This window comes from Colossoma macropomum, unplaced genomic scaffold (assembly GCF_904425465.1).
Source record: "Colossoma macropomum unplaced genomic scaffold, Colossoma_macropomum, whole genome shotgun sequence".
In the NCBI taxonomy this organism is placed as follows: Eukaryota; Metazoa; Chordata; class Actinopteri; order Characiformes; family Serrasalmidae; genus Colossoma; species Colossoma macropomum.
The window spans coordinates 20,803,001-20,819,142 of NW_023494803.1; the positions used below are offsets into that span (position 1 = coordinate 20,803,001).

The 16,142-nt window shown below is 38.4% G+C and overlaps 1 protein-coding gene across 3 annotated transcripts in view; it reads left to right on the forward strand.

The window, feature by feature from the left end:
• Positions 1-16,142, forward strand: part of sh3yl1 (SH3 and SYLF domain containing 1) — a 51,265-nt gene that overhangs the window by 20,220 nt on the left and 14,903 nt on the right. For all 3 annotated transcript variants that reach the window (XM_036593886.1, XM_036593884.1, XM_036593885.1), the window contains 7 exons: positions 1,826-1,939; positions 3,006-3,070; positions 5,997-6,109; positions 10,622-10,750; positions 10,894-11,044; positions 13,716-13,788; positions 14,034-14,099. In XM_036593886.1, coding sequence (XP_036449779.1) covers positions 1,885-1,939; positions 3,006-3,070; positions 5,997-6,109; positions 10,622-10,750; positions 10,894-11,044; positions 13,716-13,788; positions 14,034-14,099 — 652 coding nt within the window. In that variant the 5' untranslated portion in view covers positions 1,826-1,884. The remainder of the gene's footprint in view (positions 1-1,825; positions 1,940-3,005; positions 3,071-5,996; positions 6,110-10,621; positions 10,751-10,893; positions 11,045-13,715; positions 13,789-14,033; positions 14,100-16,142) is intronic.

Sequence of the window (16,142 nt, forward strand, 5' to 3'; positions counted from 1 at the left end):
TGAACAATGCCTAATGTGACTGAGCTGCCTGGAAAGCCGATCATGAACATTTATGGCTGATTTCTGATTTCTTTACAGCCAAATTGACCAGTGGCTGATATTTGTTTTTGTACAATGGCCTAAAAACATTTACATTACTTTCTATCAGCCATAGGTGCAATGTAAATAACCTCACAGCAAAGAGGGCCTGGGTTCGGTTCCCCGGCTGGGTAACCAGGGTCCTTTCTGTGTAGAATTAGCATGTTTTCACTGTGTCTGTGTGGGTTTCTTCCAGGTACTCCGGTTTCCTCCCACAGTCCAAAGACTTGTGGTCAGGTTGACTGGACACGCTACATTGTCCTAGGCGTGAGTGTGTGTGATTGTATATGTCTGTGTGTTTGCCCTGCGATGGACTGGCGACCTGTCCAGGATGTATTCTGCTTTCTGCCTAATGACCACTGGGATAGGCTCCAGCACCACCTCCGCGAACCAGAAGGATAAGAAGTTTAGAAAGTGTGTGTGTGTGTGTGTGTGTGTGTGTGTGTGTGTGTGTGTGTGTGTGTGTGTGTGTGCGCGCTCTTTAATGGGCCAAACCGAGCCAGTTTTTTTAAAATCTGAAACAAAAAAATCTGTTGCCTGTTGAAATTACATAAATCAAGTGCTTTATCAAAAGTAAGAGGCAACAGGCTATTTAGCACAATGAGTCATGCATAATTATGCTTGGTATAGTATACGTGTATTACATAGGTGTAGCAGCAGAATTCAAGTAATGCGAGTGCACTTACCTGACAAGTTTTTTACGTCATGTAATCATTGCAACATGGGTTGGCCACAATCAAAATAAATTTTATGATTGTCAATTGAGAGTTTGGACCAAAAATCATCTGATTCCAGTTTTCGGATTGTGTATTCCTACCAAATGCTAACAAAACACAACTAAGTAGCCCTCAGCCCCAGGCGCGCTCCATAATGGTTTCCATAATGGTTCTTTGCTTGAATGTGTTGTTCCAAGGGACTTTTACATTATGTAGAGGTCCTTTAAGCACCACTTCAAAGAACCCTTAATGGCATCTTTATTTTATTATACCTTTATTTTAAGGCTGTTGGTTTCATATTGTTAATTGATACACTCTTATCACTGACCTTCCATAGTTTGAGGCTACAGTCTGTAGGTTAGTGGTCATCAACTCTTCTCATATGGATTTAAAATAAACTCCAAAGCAAGTAGGGGTCCAAGGAAGAGAGTTAATGACCATCTGATGGCTAGTCTGGTGTACCACCCATGCCAAAAGTAGTTATTTTATTTGAAGACATTCATTCAGAGTGGTTTGATGTAAAATGTTCCTTTACAGAGAAACCTATTGACTCAGGGTCATGATATCTACAGTGCAAAATTAGTTATTTTATTTACTGTCAAATTTTATTTACTAACCTCAAAACTATCATAAAACAAATGCATCAAGCATCACGCGCCATGTTTGTAACCATTTCATGTACAATCTTTCTGTGATGTAGCTTTTAGATGCATTAAATGCTATGGACGTCTGGTTCCTGTCACCACCTCTGTAAACAATCCTGACTTCATTAGGCGTCCTTAATGACGGGTTTTAGATCCAGACTCAAATGCATTTCTATCAATTGGCTTTGAGTAACTGTTGAGTGGTTTATGCTGCTTGAGAAACAGGTATGGTACTGTTTATGTGTTTTTATGTGTAAATAAGCCTACTGTAAGTGGAGAACTGATTGTAAAGCACATATGCTACATAAACAAAACATATTTACTTACTTACTTACTAAATTCAGCTTGTTAATAGATTGTCTCTGTTTTCTGCTTCTCTTTCAAAAGCGCATGTGATTGCCAAAGCCCAGGGACTGGCCATCTTGTCCGTCATAAAGGCTGGGTTCATGGTCACTGCTCGGGGGGGCAGTGGGATAGTGATTGCCCGTCTTGCAGATGGAAGTAAGTTGATTTTATTTGAACATTTCTATATTCTCTTGCATTTTAAAATACAGATTTTTCTAAAATCTACCTTGCCGTACTTGAGACATTTTTTAAAAATTAGCACTATTCATGTTACTAACATATATTTATGTTGCTTGTTATTTGTAAATATAGCTTGAAATTAGTGTTTTTGGCTTATTTCTATATTATTTAGTAGAAGGGGGAGAGGCAGACTTGCTCATCCTTTGCAAATCCATATCATAATATGAGTATCTTAAACTGAGTACAGTGACCGATTTCAAAAGTATCAATGTATTGTATGACAGTAATCACACTGGCACTCTTTTTCAGTGTATTAACATTGAAATATCATTGTCAGCGTATAGTGTTCACATTTTGTCAAAGATGGACTTTGCATCTTTTCATATTCTGCTTTGGAATGAGCATTCATTTCTCTTGGCGACAGTCGTAAATGGCTGTGGAGAAATTCCTCGGTCTTATGTTTCTCACAGAAAAAAAACATTAACTACAAAACTGTTTAAACATTGATTGCATGTCAGACAAACACGAAACATGGTTCCTTTCCAAAATGTTGGATCTGTCCTTTAAAGGATGGCATGGTCTTACTGTAGCAGACAATTTGATATGTTTGTTGCCTGCACTGAATGTGTTTTGGAATATAGCCATTTTGGCACTGAACAGCAGATTCTTCCATGCTTTAAACATATGCCTGAGGGAGCAATGCTGATCATATTGTAAATATATTATAATAGATGTTATGTCAGTGAGTCAAAGCTTTAGGCCAGCTTGGTGATTTAGTTCTATTTTACATGGGGTGTATCATAGAATGACAGTTTGTCCTGTGCATACTGTTGTAGGATATGTGGTTTTCACTGTGTGAGACAGATCAGACCCCTGTATTCTCTTCCAAACTGAAGGTTTTGAATAGGGCTCGATGAAATGAAGACCTATACCTTTTTAGAGCCTTGGTTGGGAACAACGTTTTTAAGAGACATAATGGTAATGAAAAGCTGTAGAACTATAAAGCAGCATCACATCAACTTTTTCTTGTCTTATAATGCAGGATGGTCTGCTCCCACAGCCATCGGTATTGCTGGTCTTGGTGGGGGTTTTGAAATTGGTCTGGAGGTAGGTTCTCATTACTTTGGATTTCTTTCACTAGTCATAACATTGAGAGATTTTTCTTTTAAACAAGATCTTGCTCTGTAAAGGTGGAACAGAGCATGATTTGAAGGGTTTGAGCTGATATTATTATTAAATATTGCTTCTGTACATTGGTCTATTTTTTTTGCTTTAAATTGTCTCATTCAAAGTGTTTGAGTTGAATAAAACCAGTTAAACTGCTTGTTACCTTTTCTAACACCGTTTTCATTCTGAAATTGTAATCAAGAAATACACACACACACACACACACACACACACACACAGTCATGCAGAGAGTAAGAAGTAGTAGTTTATCTGTAAGACATGTAATGCATTTTCCAGCAATGCGGAGACATGGGAATTCTAGGCCGATGCTGATATCACTTATTTTTCATTTACATATAGTACTGTGCAAAAGTCAGAGACCACCCTTTCATTTACATGGAAAATTTACATAGACAACGCATTTTTCCAGTTATAGTTTGTCCGCTTTTGCCTTTATTACAACTTTAATTCTCTTCTGTGAGACTTGCTTTCAGTTTTCAAAGAAATCTAGAGGATATTTTCCCATATTTTCCCACTTCAGTCTTAAAAGTTGCTTGCATTTTCTGTTTCTCATGATCCGAATATGTAATGGTAACAGTTTTGGTGGTCTACCAGAGTCTTGCATGGTTGTTAGGATACCTGTTTTCTCTGTATCTGTTCATCATTTCTTGAGCTCCAATTTTGGAAACTCCTGTATTATACTTTCCTTTTATCTTTTCCCCTTCCCAAGTGGATTAATTCTGAAGATAACATTCTCAGAAATATTTTATGAAAAATTAATGATTTATACTTGATGGATATAACTGGAAATCAAATAAATGAAGGGTGATATCAGACTTTAGTCTGACTGGCTGAAATGTTCGAAGCTCTGTAAAATACTTGATATACACATATATGACTGCACGTATCAAAAGAGTTCTGTATTAATGTGCCAGGTTGTTAAATGAAATATGTGCTCTTCATGGAATTATTTTTGAAAGTTATGTTATTTTAATTATTTATTGTAAGAACTATTTATTGTGCTTCATGTTGTGTCCAACAGCATCCCTAACTGTGGTCAAACCACTGTAATGTATAGCCTTAATTGCCTTTTTGCTTTATTTGAGCACATTCTCATAATATTCAGTATTGGAAATGCTACAGTATGTTGCGTGGGATCAGCATCATAAAGCAACAGTGCTTATCTGTGTGGATCTGAAGATACCTGAAGGAAATTTCCTAAACAAGCCGTGTGCAAAAACAGTCTCATAAGTCCTCCGGCTGCCCTTTGTTTTGACCGCTGATGTTCTGTTGAAGGATTACACACCCAAAGACTGATTCCCTTTACACAAGTGCTATTTGCAGCCCGAACGCTGGCTTCATCATTTTTCAGCACGCTGAGTGGACGCTCCTATCTCTGGCCCAGGAAGTCACGAGCATGTGCCCCTGCTGTGGTCATTTGTCAGCACCAGGAAGAGAGAGTTTCTCTCGGTTTCATGACCTGCAGTTGCAGCCTTGGATGACTCATTGTGTACCGAGTGCTTGTGCGACTTGGCGCTCTTGATTAATTTTTTGAAGTATCCCCATGGTCCTAACTTGCCAGTAGTTAAAAGTGCAGTACAACAAGAGACTCCCTGCAAAGACACCAAAACCAGACTGTGCCTGTATCTCATCCAGATCTTTAGACACCAGCCGGTACTCAGTATTAAGGACACCAAATCATCTCTGAAGATACCTTTATTTCTTAAATGTTGTGCTGATGACAGATGTACAATAGATGTCAGGGTGGTTGTCAGAGTGATATATGAGTAGATTGCCCATAAGCACTGTGTAGTTAATGCAGTTCTTGGCAGAGACTTTTTAATGGAACCTGAAAAAACAAATGTTGTTCTATTTCTCCTTTCAAGTCATAAGTTGCAAAATGCAGCTCCAAGCCTTTAAAAGTATCCAACTAATTGGAAAAAATTCTGACGACAAAGGAACTTTTAATCTTGTCTGCTTTTAAGAAAGCATAGACAGGGTATTGCATCATAAGTGACCTTCATGGTGCAAAGCCAAGGTTAGAGGACCATTCACAAATATTGAAACTGTAAAAAAAATTGGCATTTTTGAGTCATCGTTAGACTCGTTCAGTTTACCAAGCCAGGCAGTATAATTCCTTGAAAATGTGTTTTCTAATATACTTATGTATGTTTTTTTCTAATATACATTATTTAATAATATGTATAAACTTGTGTTAAAGGACAAAGGTTATTAATGTATGTTTGTGCTACCTGGAGGGCAAAACTATATATATTTTTTTTATTTAATTTATACCATTTATAAAAGTCATAAAACAAAAGTCAATACATTTGATCACATTCTTGCAGATACAGCAGTGTGCATGCATTTTTTTTGTCATTTTGAAAGCCTTATTTGTCATTGAACCATTTCAGTGATTTTGATGTGATGCACCACATAAGATAATCCTTTATTAGTCCCACAACGGGGAAGCTGTCAGTGCTACAGTAGCAAAGGGATAGCAAGGCACTCAAGAACGGAAGTAACAAGAAGAGAATTACATACAATTTCATACATAATCATGACCTATACTATCTGTATTTGTTTTATTTGTAAAAGTTTAAGGACTTGAAAAACATACATGTGCTTGACTAAACCTTTGACTGCTTGTGTATGTATTAGTACATATAGCACTTGGTTATTAAAAGAAAATCCTGTAAATCCTAGATGTCTTATGGAAGTGAGGCATTATAATTTAATTCTGATTTACAAAAGCTCCACTCAACTAATCCCAACTTCCTGTCTATATCTGCTGAATTCAGCTTAATCATAAAGCACAATCTTGCACACACACACTAACACTCTCTAAATTGCTTTTCATCTTCAGGCATCAGATTTCGTTATCATCTTGAATCAGCGCAGAGCTGTGGAAGCCTTCAGCAAAGGGGGAAATCTCACGTTTGGAGGAAATTGCACTGTGGCCGTTGGGCCTCTTGGCAGGTACGAGCCATGACATCACCGTCTGTTCCAGACGTCTTCATCCTAGTGCCAGCGAGCAGAAGGGATGCCATAGAGTAGGTTAATGAGATAGAAACGTAGGCATTTAGAGTGAATGTTAAGCTTTTAAGTCGCATGTCACTGTTGTTACGTCTGTTTTCATGTGAGTGCATTCAATCCAGGACGCTTATCTTTTGAAACTGATAGCTATGCCCTGAGGCTCCAGACAAAGCTGTTGATGTGCTGTTGAGAGCTTGTGTATTTATTTTGATTGTAGCTTAATGTGTGAGAAAGTGTGGAAGGAATGGAAGAGGAATAGACACTAGGCTTTGACTAGTATTTGATTTGGCTTTTCAGTGAGTTACACAGTCAGAATAATTTGTATTAAGCAAATGCAGAGAAATGTTTTAAATATGTAATATAAGTCTTTTTTTGGTTTTGGGCATGTAAATTAGCTGTTGCAGCCTGAACAGTGTGCTTGAATAATATTTCAAAGAAGAGCTCTTTCTCTCTCTGATAGAGATAAATATAGCCGTCTTTTATATTGTGTTGATTTTAATTTTGGTATCTCATGAGACCTATTACCCTTGATGAAAGGTGATTTATATAGAGATCAGATCCGGTAGTGCTGCCAGCACCAGCTCTAACCGGCAGCCCAATTATCCATCATTCAGCAAGCAGGAGCATGTACAGAAGTCTCCTTCAGAATTACATATAATGATAGGAACCTTTGCTAAGCACTATGCTTTGTCAAGAACTGTTGGTTTGATATATAGCTTTATTGTTACACAACCATCTACTTTTGAAACGGTGACTGTGCACTTTATTGACTGATCCATCCAGTTTTTTATTCCAAAAAAAAAAAAAAACCTCCACATAGTGCAATGTCATTATTGTGTTCAGTAATTAATTGTGAGAAGATTGGAATGTTGTTATTAGATACCATGTGGTACTTTTAAATGTTTTATTCAGGGACAGTAACAACATTGGGAGCAACAGATCATTAAATGATAAATAACATACTCTAAATATCTACTTAGCAGTTTCTTGTCAAGTTATCTGCCTCAATATTAAACATGCGATGTAAAGTTTTTGTGGACACTATGAAAAAAAGCATTGCTGCTATTTATTCAGACAAGTTGCGGTTTCACAAAAGATTTTTTTGGATACACAGAGACATAATCTAACATGTGTCTGTACTAACAATAAGGCTTGTTACAGTTATTACATAATCACCTAATCACAGCTATTTGATGATTGCAGTTATTCAAGTTGACTGCAGTAATTTTCCACAGTTGTTAAAAGTCATATTGTGCTGAAACAACAAACAGAATGTGAATTGGGTGCGCTGGGTTGAGGTAAATAAAATAAGGCAGTAAATGCATTCATTGAGACGTCATGGGGCTTAAAACAAAGTTCAATCTTCTAGTTTGGGGCTTTAACATGTTTACAGGGCAGTACGGAGTAATGTTTGTTTGCCAGTAGATATACTGGCAGAATGAGTTAATTTGCTTACATTTCCTCTCTCCGGAAAACATGTATCAGTTGCTTAATTCTAAACATTCTGTCTAACTTTAGACATTTGCGTGAGAGAACTGATTTGACAATAACCAGTGTTGGCTACCAAGTAAACCAGCTAGCAAGGTGGCTCATCAGCTAGTTTGGCCACTTAGGCTTGCGCTTTAATAGTTGCATAACAAGAAAAGACGAAATGTTAATCACAATTATTTATATGAAAATTATAGTCAGCTAAAATTTCATGATTGCGACAGCCCTATTCAGAATTTTTGTGTAGATGTAGATTTAAGTATATATAAGTAAAAGGCTTGAATTGATAAACTCTCTACATAAGAAAGTAGTTGTGTCTAACGTATCACGGGTAGATTGCTAACAGGCTAAAATGATAAAATGATGCTACCTGAATGTCTGTTACAATATTCAAATACATGTGAAGCTGTGTGAACATGAGAAAAGTCATGAGCAGGCTAACATATATTACCATTATTGTAGGGGCGAATAAACAAGTGCTAGTTATAAAGGCTTGCACATTAAGCACTGTTATGTCATGATATGCACAGCTGATGCATGTTCATGAGTATGACTAAAGAATTGAGAGGTTAAAGAAATAGCTGGTATATTCCATGCTTTATTCTATGCTGGAACTCTCAGAAAGGGTTGCAGTGCTCTAAGACAGTGGTTCCAGTCATAACTGCAGTAAGTTCTGTATGATAATTATACACAGAGTGAGCATCACTATGTGCATTTTGCATTTTTGCGTTTTCTTTAGTCATTTTTTGTACATATAGTATATATGTAATAATCAACACAGTACTGTTGTGTAAAGACATTCAAAGCATTGTTTAGCTTTAAGCATGTAGTTTTTTATGCAGTGTTGTAAAAACATTGTAAACTGTGATAAAAGTTAGGTAATCTTTGCAATATATAACTTTGTGTAGCACTGCATCTGCTACCCCGGGCTCAAGGAGGACGCTGGAGGCAGGGTTCAGTGTTGCAGCAGCCAAAGTTTATTTCCCAAATAAACAAAGCAAACAAAACCAAATAATCAAAGCTCTGTTAAGCTGGCCACTTTTCAGTGGCTTTCAACTAACTAGACTTTTCAGTCGTTTTACTCAAGCTTTTCAGCTCTTCAGTTCTCGGCTGCTGCTTGTCCCTTTCTCTTTCGCTCTGTTCCCTCTCAGCTCTTTTAAAAGGCGCTCACGCTGCCAGCCAGATCAGCATCAGCTGGCTCTCATTAAGGGCACCTGAGCCGAGAGGGAGTGAGAGCTCGCCGCTCCGCCTCCCCGTCACAGCCCCCAGCTTGCAGCTCGGCCGCCTGGGTCGAACTTGAGGTGTAGTGAAGCGGCCTCACTGCGTACCAGGCGGCGGGGCTCGGGCGGCGGACCTCGGCACTCGCTCGTGCCTCTTGTGGCCGGCACTGTCGTCCTCATCCTCCTCGTCCCGCTGTCACTCTTGTGACTCGCGTCCCTCGGGGGAGCTCGGGCTTTGCGCTCCACCCCCTCCACACTCGCGGCTCTCTCCCTGCCGTCCTCAACGAGCTTCGCCGCCACTGGGTGTTCGGGGCCCCGCCTTCCTGCTGGCTCTCGCGGCCATCATCGTCAGGGCCCGAGGGGGGGCGAGCGCATGCCACACTTTGTATTCGGACATGCCTATTTAAATTTGTTGCATTTTGTATGTTGATTTGTCTTACAGCATTCTCAGTTCTTGTGGAGTCGTCTACAGCTGTATTCATCATTTTGGATCTAAAATATTGTACAATATTGAAATCAATATTGTACAATATTTTTCAATATTCAATATTGAAAAACAATCTTTTCATGAAATAAGTATTTTTTCAAATCCGTGTGTGTCACTATTGTTGGCACCCCTGGAAATCTTATTTGAAATGTAATACCATTCATGTTTCATGTTTTAAATTTAACCAAGTGATTAGGAACACTTAAATGGTCAGCCTTGACTTCTTGTTTCACTGGGATGTAAACGTGAGGTGGCACACAAGTTAAATTCCCTCAGACAATCCACCGCTATGAGAAAGACCAAAGAATCCAGCAATGATGTGCAACTAAAGGTTGTTGAACTGTACAAATCAGGAAATGGCTACAAGAAAATAGCTAAACATTTGAAAATCAGGGCAATAGTTAAGAATTTTAAAGCAACTGGAGATAATAAGAATCTACCCAGAAAAGGATGCATGCCTGTTCTGACCCCACACACAGTGAGGAGCAGCCATGCAGAAAAGTACCTCATCCTCACTGTGAAGTATAGTGGTGGATCTGTGATGTTATGGAGCTGTTTTTCTTCCAAAGGCCTTGGACAGTTTGTTTGGATACATGGTATCATGGACCCCTTCAAGTACCAGCAGATGGTAAATCAAAACTTGACTGCCTCAGCCTAAACTGGTTAGATCCATCGTCCATCCAGCTGGACGATGATCCAGAGAACCCTATATCAATGCAAAAATGGTTCACTGACCACAGAATCAAGGTTTTCCCATGGCCATTCCAGCTCCCTTACCTAAACCCCATGGAAAACCTGTGCAATGAGCCGAAGAGTCCACATGCATGGACCTCAGAATCTGAAGGATCTGGAGAGATTCTATATGAAGAAATGATGTTAGATCCCTTGTTAGATCAGAGCTGTTATCTTTGCAAAGAGAGGTTGCTCAAATTTTTAATTGTACGGGTGCCAACAATCGTGGCGTGCCCTGGTTTGAGAAAAATATTTATTTTTAATGAGATTTAGAGTTTTTTTCCCCACAATCATTGTACTTCAAATAAGGTTAGATTTCTGTTAATAATTTGAATGAACAGTGATTTCAAGTTTTAACAGTTGTGGAATCAGACAGTCCAGAACTCTGAGCTATGCATTGAAGCCAGTTATGTGGGTGCGAATGGCCTAGCGTAATCCTTCCATGCACTGCTGGTTTTGAGTATGTATTGTGCAGCACTCTGCTTACATGCACACAGACAAACCCATCTGACTAAGCAATTGTGACAGGAATTTGGAGGCTGATGTGGCGTTGCGCAGTACAGCGGCTGTCTACTCTTACTGCAAGTCCCGTGGCCTCTATGCCGGAGTGTCACTTGTTGGCTCCTACCTCATCGAACGCAAAGAAACCAACAGAAAGTAAGTAGTACATCTTTTAGCATTAGGTAATGTAGTTGCTAATATATTACATAATATCTTTTTATTATTTGACTTTTTGTTTTTTGAACTGGAGTGATCCTTGCAGTTCGTCTCAATGTTGGCCTTGCTTTTCTCTCTGGAAGGTTCTATTCCCAGGACATTCGTGCGTCTTCCATTCTCAATGGAGATGTGGAACCTCCCCCTGAAGCCCATGACCTTTATGCCATTTTGGAGGACTATACAGAGAAGTACACCAGCGAGTGGCAGAGCAAACATCTACGGTCATCCAGCAGGGTCAGTGTTCCTCCAACCAAGCTCACGTTCTGACCTCAGATTCCTGGAAGCATGTTTACACACTTATCATTTTTACAATGCCTAATAGACTTCAAAAGTGAGATTAAACAGAAACAACTGTGAATGTTATCAACTAGGTCTGTAGTGTGACTAAGGCTACGTTTACACAGCAGGTAAAAGTGGCCCAAATCTGATCTTTTTCCGCATATGTGACACAGATGTGTCATTTGTGTGGCAGTGTGAACAGCAAAAAACGCATTGAATCTGACATTTTCAATTCCGATTTGAGACGCTTTCATATGTGGTACTGAAATGTGACTTTCATGTGACTTTTACGTCAATCCAACTCAACATTCGTCATAATTTCACGCTGCTGAGACTCAAACATTTAGGCTGATGTTTCTGTACCAAAACGTTAGAAGAGACTCATCAAACCGCACCGTGTTTGAAGAGGTTTCGAATGGAATGGCCGAACGCAGCCGGAGGAGACTGAGGCTGCAGCCTCAGAGAATAGTTAAAAGAATCCGAGGACACGAACCAAAGAAGTGGCCATGGACGAATAACGTGCCCTTTTTTTGGCGAACTCGAACACGTTGTGGGTGATGAGTCCAGCTGTCAGTCATTGGAACTTTAGAATCGCTCCTGTGATGCTGGCAAAGACGAAACTAAAAGCTCCGGGAATGACTTGCGTTCGCTGGCCGTCATGATTGTTTACCCTTGGATGAGCCACCACGTGAAGCATTGTTCTTTTGCACATGCAGGTCGGTTTAGGAGCATGATCTGTTCAGACTGATGTCGCATACAGGTCACATTTAAAAGATAATGTGCAGCCAAACAAAAAAAAATGGGAAGGCCATAAACCGAAGTTCAGAAGACTTGAGTTCACCAGGGGCTCCCTGAGCTCACAAAGATTCTATAGAACACAATTCATACACCATGAAACCATTAAACTTTTCTCCACTCATTGATTATTTTGGCACCTTTGAGAATATTTTTTAAAAATACAATGAATCCACAATGTGACTAGAAAAACTGTTTATACAGAAGTGGAAAATAGACAGTTATCATACCAAGCTGTTTTTGGAACATTTGAAAACAGCCAAAAAACACTGTTTTGAATATTATTATAGCCAGTTAAAATTGAGACATTTTGAGGGCAATCTAGGAACAAGTTTCGTACATAGCATCCATAATAAGGGTTAGGCAGCTCAATAGATGGTTTATCTGTACTGAATTCAAAATATATTCAGTGGTTTTAATGAGGAATTTCACAGATTTTTAAAATGTGTTCGAAATTCAACATTTGACATGTAAAACCACGTCATTCAAAGAGGTTTTATGTTGTGGTTCATTTTAGACACGTAAAGCTGCTTTTTGTATTATTATTAAAATTGAATGAAGTAGCATTACTGAATCAGGAAAGAAAACATGCTAAAATATGGTATGCGTGTGCTGCTGTAAGTTGCTCTGTAAAGCCTGAAATAATAATTAAAAAATCAGAGGCGTAGAGTTGGATTTTCAACAGGATAACAGTCATTAGATTCATCTACTCGGGGATGGAGTCAGAATTGTGAGCATCGTTACAAAATGTTTTTTCACACAATTTCCACCAGAGGTCTTCAAATCCCCTAATTTTACATTGTGTAGCTTTAATAACTGATTTCTTTACTGTGGTGGTGATAGGAACCAGGGGTTGTGATACAGAAACTTCCAATCTTTTTGTCTTAAGATCTCACAGGTCAAGATGAACATTTTTCACAAGTGTGTATTACAGAAGCAAATTTTATCTTAATTTAGGAATCTTATCCAACAGCATCTAATCTCAAAGAAATATTAACTTACTTGATCCAAGTTAACTGTTGTTATGTCTGTTACCTAGCAACCAACCATACGCGCACAGCTGTAATGGAAAAATGTAATCAAAGGTCAAACAGAACTAAAGCGCGATAAACTATATTCAATTTAGTTTAAGGTAACATGATTATGCTAGTTATAGTGAAACATACTGCCTGTCACTGCATAAAACGATTAGAAACAGATGGTTGAAACAGAAGTTAAGACACCTCTAGAATTGTCTTAAAGTTAGGACAGAATTCAGTAAGTTTTGTCTAGTTAGGATGTTTCTGTAATGCTGTTTTCTTATCCAGAGTTAATGGATAAGACTATGAATTTAAGAACTGCTGTTCTGTAAAAGCTTCTGTCCTAAATTCAGTCCTAACTGAAGTTGTCATGGTGACTAAGCAGATAATAGCTTACAAGGTTTCTGTAATACGGCCCCAGGTGTCATATACATATACAGGTAATATAATTGTTTTATTTGCTAACTGTATAGTCAACATGCACATTTTCAGAGTTTTAGTATGTAATGTTGATAAAGGTGAAGTAATGGTAGTAAAGCTGTTTGGTTCTTATCACCACCACTGCGAACAATTCTGACTCAGTTTGTCTGGAACAGAGAATTTTGCATGGGGCCACTCTGAATGACTAGTTTAGTGGAATCTGAAAACGGGTTTTTTTTTCATCTCTGTGATCTTAATGATTGAATTATTCTGAAATGTTGGTGGAAAAATATATCTGTGGAATTTCTGTGGAAAGTCCTGTTGCTTGGGGTCTAGTTTATAATATAAATAATTCAAGTACTGCTTACTGAAGTGTCTTTTTATTTTCACAGATGAGTGCAGCCCCTAGAAGACCAAAGCCCCCAATGCAGAAGGCTGCTTCCTCCTTCACTCCAAGGGCAGAGGGTAAGACATTAAAAGAATGATGAAACTAAACTCCCATGTGATCTAGAATAGAATTGCTGACTCTTGACTTAATGATTGGCTCATGATGCTGTGAGTCATTTGTTCCCTACTTAGTCAGAAGTGTTGTTGTCCTGGCCATTTTAAAATGGATAACCTTTTGATATAATGCATAGAATTTGGAATTTTTTAGTGAACATCTGTGAATAAATACAGCTACTGATAATAACAGGTCATAATTTTAACAGCTTATTTTACAGAAACAAAACCAGCACTGTATCCCAGCCTCTCAAGCTGGCCATCTGAAAGATCAGGTGAGTGAATCTTACAGGTGTCTTACAGTAAACAATGAATGTTACATTCCAGAGGCTATTCTTTGCTGGAAGAGAATGGAGTTAATAAGGAATAAAATAGGAGGAATAAAAATAGCTATAATTGTGGATGGTACAATCCCAGGTATTCCTTTTCCGGAATTACTTATGCCAGTAATGAAAACTTGTTTAGGGGAGCGGTTTAAGGGAGAGGTTTAAGGGAGAGGCACAGTTTTCACTCTCTACCATATATCTTAGGCATATCATACAATATGATAACCCAAACAGCAAATTAAAGCTAAATCTTGTATTAAAAAAACCAAAAAAAAACCTTCTAGTGTTAGAAAATATTTTCTGAAATGAGTGCCTTCATGATTTCATCTATGTTGTGCGTGTTGGGGATGGTTGGCACAGTGTTAAAAAATTTCAAAGAATAAACAACAAATGAAAATAATCAGAGCTTTTAAATTGAAACCAAACCACCCATATAAACATTCAGTGGCAATCAAATAATATACAAATGTTTTATTTATTATCATTAGCTTCTATTGGACAGTGGCTTTGATTAGAAAGGGTTTGGCTTCTTAATATAACCCTCAGACACACAGACCTTTTTTTTTAATTAGGCGTGCAATTGGGTCATTTATATGCTACATGTGCTCAACTGACTCCAGCCAGAGTGAATGATCTTCAGTGGTCTTAATTACCATGATGGACAGCTCATTGGCAAAATAAGGTGGTGCTATATAGAGTTGCCTATAGACTATGTAAACCTCAGTGAGGAGCCAAGTGCCAGGCCAAATGAAGTGTTCATTGCTAAATGATGCCTAAGGACATTGTTTGGGCTGTTGTAGGATAACAGAGTGAACAAATTACACTATACAACTAAACAAGCAGCAAGTTTTTGCCCAGTGATGTGTTACATTGGTTTGCATCGTTTCATTGCAGTGTTCCTTTTATTGTTTCCGAAAACATCCATTGTTTTTTTTAACTGAGTTGGACCATGGATTCCTTGAACTGAAAAAATAAAGGGGTTTTATGGTCTGCTGTCCAAGAACAGACTTTGGTCCAAGAGGCCTGACAAATGGACTGGAGTGCCTCTAAATCCCTTGACAAACAGAGATTTTATTAGAGCTTAAAAGAATAGCTGAGAGTTCATTGCTATCTGGAATACTTCCTTTTTGATTTATTTCCCCAAAAGGTTCAATGACCTGTGAGAAAATATGTTCAGCTGATGTACTGAAGTAAAGAACAAACATGAAATTGTAAATGAAAGGTCTTATCCCAGGCTATGGATCATTTTAGTAGTATCAGTGTGATTTTATAGTCGTTTTTATATATTATTTCTATTATTTTATTATTTATCATTTCTTTATTTTTTATTTATGATTTTGAATTGGATCCATGTCCTATGTAGACGTAGTATGTTGTCAAGAACAAGCTTGGAAAGAAATAATTACTCTTATCCATCACTCCATCATAACCGTGGAACCTTTAACAACATTGAAAAGTCAGAGGCAGCGAAATGGATACACATGCCAGTCATGAAAAGAAATGCTAATCTAATAAGAATAGGCAGTAATTAGTAATGGACAATTAAAACTGTAAAAATGTTGAAACCTCCATGATTGCAAAAAAGCTCTCATTCATCCGGACCTGCGTGTGGTGAATGATTTGTGTTCTTTTCAGTTAGAAAGCCACATTTATTTTTATTAGACTCCCAGAGGCCTGTGTTTACAGTTGAATTGTGGGGATTAAATAAGAAATCACGCACTGAACACAGCCCTGTCTGCCCTTGTTTCTGAGGGAAGCCACTTGGCTTGGCTGGGAAGCTTTATACAGACGCCATGAGCAAGAGTCTGGCCTTTTTCCCATCTCTTCTCCTCATAGGAAAGGCCCTCATGCTCTTTGCCATGTCAGGAGTCAGCTGCGCAGCTAGTGCATTCTTTCCCACAGAGAGATGACAATAACATCAGTAAGAGGGAGGATTACACAGGGTGCTGGCCAATAGCTGATATGTGTGATGAGATGGTGTGCGCCCCGCAT